General features: G+C 64.4%; 1 protein-coding gene across 1 annotated transcript in view; it reads left to right on the forward strand.

Annotated features, from left to right (window-relative positions):
- Nucleotides 1-6,204, forward strand: part of FBRSL1 (fibrosin like 1) — an 82,266-nt gene extending 76,062 nt beyond the window's left edge. The window contains exons 15-19 of the mRNA XM_065889545.1: nucleotides 939-1,068; nucleotides 3,033-3,110; nucleotides 3,314-3,397; nucleotides 3,601-3,799; nucleotides 5,370-6,204. Coding sequence (XP_065745617.1) covers nucleotides 939-1,068; nucleotides 3,033-3,110; nucleotides 3,314-3,397; nucleotides 3,601-3,799; nucleotides 5,370-6,204 — 1,326 coding nt within the window. The remainder of the gene's footprint in view (nucleotides 1-938; nucleotides 1,069-3,032; nucleotides 3,111-3,313; nucleotides 3,398-3,600; nucleotides 3,800-5,369) is intronic.
- The last annotated feature ends 839 nt before the right edge of the window (nucleotides 6,205-7,043 follow it).

Raw genomic sequence — 7,043 nt, forward strand, 5'->3', positions numbered from 1 at the left:
TTGGGCCTGCTGTGTGCCTGGGTTTTTAGCCAGGGGCAAAGATGACCAAAAGCGCTCGCGGAGCCTTCGTGCTCCTGGGGCTGGGGCGGGTGACAGGTGGTGAACAGGAACCCAGCTCGAGGCCGTCCCCCTCCCGGCAGGTGGTACCAGGCGCCCTGGCCGAGCGACACAGGGAAGTGGGAGACCTGGGGACCCACAGCTGGGGCAATGGGCCGGGACGGGACCCTGCCCTCGTATCGCAGAAGGGTCTCCATGCTCTCGTCTGCCGTCTCAGATAACACGTTACCGCACACACAATACTTTTAACTCATCACGTCCTAAATATGCTACAAAGGCCCAGTCACAGAAAGGGATTTATGACAGAGTATTGTGGGATTCAACATGCAGACGCTCAGCCACCTAGAAGGCACAGTGAAGGAGCGGGGGTGGGGCAGGTCCCCAGCTAGGGCCCAAGCACCCGCTCTGTCGCTGCTATCTCGGCAGATAGAACTCACCTAGCCCCATGCCTCCTGCGGCCCTTGTGACCCAGGGACGGGCTTCGTAGTTCTGTTCAACTTCAATAAACTTGAATCTTAATACTGAAGGTAAATTTAGTCATCGGAAAACTGGAACGACTTGGGTGTGGGATGTACGTTTCCAGCTCAGTTTTACAAAATCTAAACAAAGTATTTCCAGTGAAAATGTAGCATCCAAATTGAGATGTGTTTTAAGTGTAAAACACACCAGCTTTCAAGAAGCGCGTGAAAAGGAGTGGAACACCCCAGTCAGGACCTTCCTGTGTCAGTCACACGTGGCGTTCGGTTATCCTGCATCTGCTGAAACGCCGTCAGGATAAATCTTACCTGTCTGTGCGCTCACTGGGCAAGGCCAGCGGAGCAGGTAGCTTCCCACCTTGCTGTCAGCTCACTGGCGGCCCCTGCGTACACTCTGTCCCGCAGATGCAGCTGGGCCCTCACAAACTGGACGCGGGCGCCAAGCTGGACTTGTTCAGCAGACCCCCTGCCCCGGGTGTGTTCGCCGGATTCCACTACCCGCAGGACCTGGCCCGGCCCCTCCTCTCCAGCTCAGGTAAGGCAGCCTGGCTCGTGGGCCCTGGGGGCTCGGCCACCGTACAGGCCGGGGGGGGGGCGGCCGGGCGGAGGCGTTCTCACCTTTTTGCTCCGGCGGCGTTCTTGTTTCTCCGGCCGTAGCTGGTGGGTCCTCGAGCTTCTCCCCCTGCGGAGACTTCCCCCGCCAACCTGAGCCCCGCGTGGACTCTGGCCAGGATGCCCTCCTCTCTGGGGCGTCCTTCCCGCTGTCCCTCCCAGGAAGGGTCTGGCTTTTCTCTCAGAACCCGTGTGCTCGCCCCCCAGCAGCCGCGCCATAGCCTCGCGGCGTCAGGGTCCCTGGGACTACCCCAGGCTGGCAGTGCTCCCAGGACTCGGCACAAGTCACACTCCAGCCCTGGCTGTATGCGTTGCAGCCTCGGCCGGGAAGAGGAGGAGGGTGGAAATGGGCGGGTGTCTCCCGAGCACTGCCCCAGGGGCCCCAGGACGCACTTCATTCCCCAGAGAGGAGCCATGACAACACATGAGAAGCGCTGTTTCCCAGAGAAGCTCGTGGAGACCCACTGCCCAGGGTTCTTACTGGGGGCCGTTCACGTAGGCAGCTTTGCCTGCATGGACCAAAACCCGGACTCCCAGAAGGAGAGCAGGTGGTCACACAGACCACCTTGTTTGCACAAGCAACTGAGCTTCCGTGAGGCCTTCCTATCAGAGGGAAGCGAGAAACCTGCTGGAACCCGAGTTCCCAGGCGCCGGCCGAGGGCAGCCGAGCAGCAGGCCTTTCCGAGGTCAGCGGCCTTGAGCCCTCGCTCCGGGGCTGCTGCTGCTTCCCCCCCAGCTGTCAGGCCCTCAAAGGACGTCCCCTCCTCAGAGAGCCCTCCCTGACTGTTCCTTGGACACCTCCCCCCGCCCTCCTCCAGGCTCATGTACGCTCACCCCCGCCCGCTGCCCCCTTGCACGTGGACACGTGGTCCATGCGGGCAGCCCGTCGGCGCACAGGCATGATGGGTGTCACGCTGGCCGGCTTGGTGGGCGTGGCGCCTCTTCCAGCCCCGGCTCCACCACCCTGATGGCCTCCAGACCCCAGCCAGGCGTCAGGGCCCCTCAGAAAGCAGAGGGCCTCCCATCTGGGCCAGAGCCCACAGGCTGTGGCCTGGGCCCCTCTGTGCTCCTCACCCACCCATGGCCCTGTCGTGCACCATCCTCTTTAGCCCTGGGGCCAGCTGTCTTCCGAACTTTGACTTAAGGTCGCTTGGAGGTGAGGTCAAGTTTCTAGCTGGGAGCTCTCTGGGGACTCGAACCTGCGTGTGTCTAGGTGGAGGAGCCCGCCTGTGACGCACACAGCGCACCACTGTTGGGGTCCCCACAGGTGGAGGGAGCTGGAGGGACACGAGGGGGCGCCCACGTTACTGGTCTCGCCAGGCACTCACTCCTAGGCTACGGGGTGGGGCACCCTAGGCAGCAGAGTTGGCCCCTGACTCAACAGGCCCCGTCTCCAGACTGGGCCTACCGGCTGCCCTCCAGGTTCGGTCCTGAGGGGCGTCGGGGGAGCCGGGGCTGTTGCCATCGTGACGCTTGTGGACTGTGGCCTGCAGCCAGGGGACGCCACAGGACGAGCTGCGGCCTCGGGCAGCTGTGACTCTGGCCAGTGTCCGTCAGCACCCAGGCCGCACCCACTGTTAGGTGACCGGGACTGTAGCTCTGGTCGGAAACTCCAGGGCCGCTGGCTTCGGCAGAGCCCCCTGAAGGCTCGATCGCAGGCCGTGTCTCTGCCCTTTTTCCTCTGGGGGCTCCACTGCTGTCAGCACCTGCCTCTCTGCTCCGCCCCATCGGGGTCCCCCAGGCTCCGGGGAGATGAAAGCCCACCTCCTACCTGGTCACATGCCTGCAGTGGGAGGAACAGCCGCCCCGGGCGCACCTGCCCTTGGCAGGAGCCACAGTCGAGGCCCCGGCTGCACTCCGGCCTCCAGCAGCCTGTCCCCCTCTCAGGTGCCGCCCATCCGACCACCAGCCCGTTCGGACCTTCAGCCCATCCCGGCAGCTTCCTGCCCACTGGTCACTTGACGGGTAGGTGCCCCTTGAGGTCCGTGCGGTCTGGCTGGCCTGTGCTGACCTCAGGGCTGGGGGGATGCAGGTGGGTGGGGAGATGACCCCAAAAAGCAGGTACGCCTCCGATTGCAGAGGTAGCGCCTGCCAGCTTCGGGAGCCACGGGGTGTGGGGAGGGTCCGGTGCGCACGTGGGGACCCCTGAGCCCTCGTTACCCCCACAGACCCTTTCAGCAGATCAAGCACCTTCGGGGGCCTGGGGAGCCTGGGCAGCAACGCCTTCGGAGGCTTGGGCAGCCACGCGCTGAGTGAGTGACTGCGTCCCCCCTTCCCCGCGCATGCGCCCTCACTTCGCGCACGCCTGCGTGGGGCAGGGCCGCCCCGACGCCGGGCGTACGGACCTCTTTTGCCGGCTCCTTGGGGCACGTGTAGGTCTGAGGTCGGGAATCTCCGTGTGTGTGCGCCTCCCTCGCAACCCGGCCTCACGCTCCCACCGCCACCCACCCCCCAGCTCCCGGTGGCAGCCTCTTTGCCCCCAAGGAGGGCCCCACGCTGCACGGCCTGCCCAGCCCCCGCGAGGCCTGGAACCGGCTGCACCGGGCGCCGCCCTCGTTTCCCACGCCACCCCCGTGGCCTAAGCCTGTAGACGCCGAGCAGGTCTCAGCCCTGACCAACCACGACCGAGAGCTGGACAAGAGCAGGGAGGAGCGGTGAGTGGGGACCCTCCGCTCTCCCATCCTGCCGGCTTCCTGCCCCCGCAGAGCCTAGGCAGCTCAGCTGAGCCGTGCGTACCTGCCCGCGGGGCACACTGAGCTCTGCCCTCAGTCTCCTTGGTTGGGAGGCTGTGAAGTCTGTATCCTCAGGGCCCGGGAAGAGTAGGGGAAGGGGACCCCACACCCAAGCACTCTCCATTCTACCTGCACAGAGGACCCTTGCTGCTGCAGGGTCTGGGCAGGCACCATCCAGGGCGGGGGTTCGCTCCCTCCGAGGCCTTGGCGGGGACCGTGGGCTTGTGGACCACAGCGGGGCCTCGAGGGAGTTCAGATATCAGCAGGGCAGAGAATGCCGTTGCACGCTGCAGGGGGCTGCTGAGCCACCAGAGGGCCCGAGTCTGGGAGGTACACCTGTGGGCAGGTGGATGGGGGCTGAGCTTGTGCGTGCCTCCCTACCCCCAGCCCCATGCGTTGCAGAGCTAGGCCAGGGCAGGGGAGGTGGTAGCCACGTTCTGAGGTCAGGGGCAGAGGCTGGGGCTTGAGTGTTCTTGAGTCGTGGCCCGCCACGTGGACTGGAGCAGAGGGCTCCCTGTTCGGCCCTTCCACCCAGGTCCTGTGCCCCCATTCCTGAATGTGGAGCATTTCACTCATGGGTAGTGCTGCGTGCCAAGCACTGGGTGCACAGGGTGCACAGGGTGGAGCTTGAGACAGCAAGGAGAGAGAGGAGATGACCTAGAATCAGCCTGGAAGACGGTGGGGATGTGTCGCAGAACCCAGGAAGGGTGCCAGGGAGCAGCCCAGGGCCTGCCCACCTCCTACAGCCACAGCACTTACGCCACAGCGGGTCAGGAGCCCGGGGAGTTGCAGGTCCCCCATGGGGACCTCAGGGTCAAGCGGGTGGGGCTCGAGTAGAGTGATGGTGGCCAGGTGCAGCACTGAGGGTTGGTCAGGGGGCCGGGGGACCTGGGGACTCCCAAGGGGAAAAGGAGCCTCGGATCTGACCCAGTCAAGCCCAGCTGCCCTCCCAGCCCTTCATCAAGGTGGGGGCCGTGCCCATCGTGCTCCCAGCTCAGGGGCAAAGGACTAAAAAGTACAGGGTGAAAAAACAACAACAGGGTGGCGCCTCGGGTGAGAACCAGCCTGCAGTGGGGTGGGTGGAACTGTGGTGACCGCAGCCAGGCCACACGCTCCACGTGAGGAAGGATTTGCAGGACCCTGTTTCTGCAGCGGGTCTGGGGCCGGCTCAGGGGCTCAGTGGCCTGGGACCCCGTGGAGCGCTCTGCGGTTCTGCTGCAAAGTCGGTCTCCGTGGTGCTTGTGGAGGGGAAACAGGCGTGGGGTAACTCGTGGGGACGTGGGTTGTGGTCACCACGTGTTGACGGGGTCCCACTAGCAGTGATTCCACGGGAGCCGGGGGTGCTAAGCGGACCCCACACGCACGCAGGCAAGGACCCTGAGGTCACTACGGCGGGCAGTGGCCTCGCCGCGTTGAGGTGGGAGCTTTGTGTCAGGGGAGTTCGCTGCAGGGTGTCCCGCCAGGCTGAGGGGTGCTGTCTTGTCGCTCCCAGGGACCTCCTGGAGAAGACGCGCCTGCTGAGCCGGTCCTCGCCCGTGGCCGCCGTGGGCCACCCGGGCAGTGGCCTCCTGCTCCGCGGCCAGGGCGAGCCGGGCCGGCCCGGGGTGTCTGCCGAGCGCGAGGCCGAGCCCCGCGTCAAGGAGAGCCGCTCCCCGGCCCGGGAGGACAGCGCCAAGCCCAGCAAGGCGGCCCTGGGGGACGGCCTGCGCCTGGCGGGCCTCCTGGGCCGTGAGCCGGTGAAGCCGCTCGAGGCGGCGGCCGAGCGGCCCCAGAGCGACGTGAAGGTCAAGGAGGAGCGCGGGGAGGACGGCGACGCGCCCCCGCAGCCCGGCCCGGGCCCCGCGGGCCGCGAGCGCCCAGCTTTCGCCTGGGAGCCGCCGCGGGACGTCTACCGCGGCCCCGAGCCGCCCCGCCGCGCCCCGCTCGCCCCGGGCCCCGCCGCCCTCCTCGAGCCGCCCGAGCGCCCCTACCGCGACCGCGAGCCGCACGACTACAGCCCCGAGCGCTTGCGGGAAGCGCGCCGCGACGAGCTGGAGCGCGCCCGGGCCGCGCACCTGGACGGCGCGGCGCTGTTGCCCGCGCTGGGCGCCCTGCACTACCCGCGCCTCGCGCCGGCCGCCGCCGCGCTGCACAACGGGCTCCTGGCGCGGACCCCGCCGGCCGCCGCCGCCTCGCTCGGCGCGCCGCCCCCGCTGGTGGCCGCGGCCGGGCCCCCCACGCCCCCGGGGCCGCCACGGAGCAGGACTACGCCGCTCGGGGCCCGCGCGCCCGGCGAGGCCCGCGACTACTCCCCGTCGCGCAACCCCCAGGAGGTAGAGGCGCGGTAGTGGCCGCGGGGCCGCGCCCGCCGCGCATGCGGAGGTTCCTCCACGAACGCACACACTGCTGTCGACTAACCTAAACGTCTGTTTCTAGAACTTAAGCACAGTTCCATCGGTCCTGGGGCGATGCTCGCTCTTCCACTCGCAGCCTGCGGAGTTGGGGGTGTCATACACAGCTCTTCTGGGGGTGGTCTTTTGTTTTCCGAGCTTGAGATGAGGCTACTGGAAAAAAAATTCAAGTTTGTACCTTTTTTCCCACAGGTGAGAAGCGTTTTTAATAGATTTGTATTTTTTTCAACTTTGTGCTCTTTAGACATTTAAATGAAACAAAAAAGACTTTTGCTTTTTAACTTTTAGTTTGCTTTTGCGATTTAATGGCCTCAGAGCCCCAGGGGTTTTTTTTGTCTTATTTATGGAGAAGAAAACGGTCATTTTGTCCAGCGCACTGTGACGTCCCCACTCAGGCCCGGCCCTGGCCCTCCCTTGGTACTTGGAACCGAAGTTACAGATATATATTAAGATAATTAATAATGTACAAAACTTTATTTGCCTTATTATGCAGAAGTGTAGAAGGGTTTCTTTTTCGGTTTGTTTTTTTAAAAAAAAACACAAACAGTGTAAATAGTCTGTTAATATAAATATATGATGTTATTAAATTCTTTACCTGGGTAGACTTTATAAAAACGGTTTCTAGAAGCTCCTCTGGTTATCTGTTTAACGTGGTCACAAAAACCCACCCGCTGTCACTTGGAAATGCCCTGAGACGTTTAACTGCAGCACCGTCCTTCAACTATGCAAGCGCTCAGGGCGGCCGGGCCGCCGGGGGGACCACGGAGCGGCCCTGG

The sequence above is a fragment of the Phocoena phocoena genome, chromosome 13 (assembly GCF_963924675.1).
Source record: "Phocoena phocoena chromosome 13, mPhoPho1.1, whole genome shotgun sequence".
Lineage (NCBI taxonomy): Eukaryota > Metazoa > Chordata > Mammalia > Artiodactyla > Phocoenidae > Phocoena > Phocoena phocoena.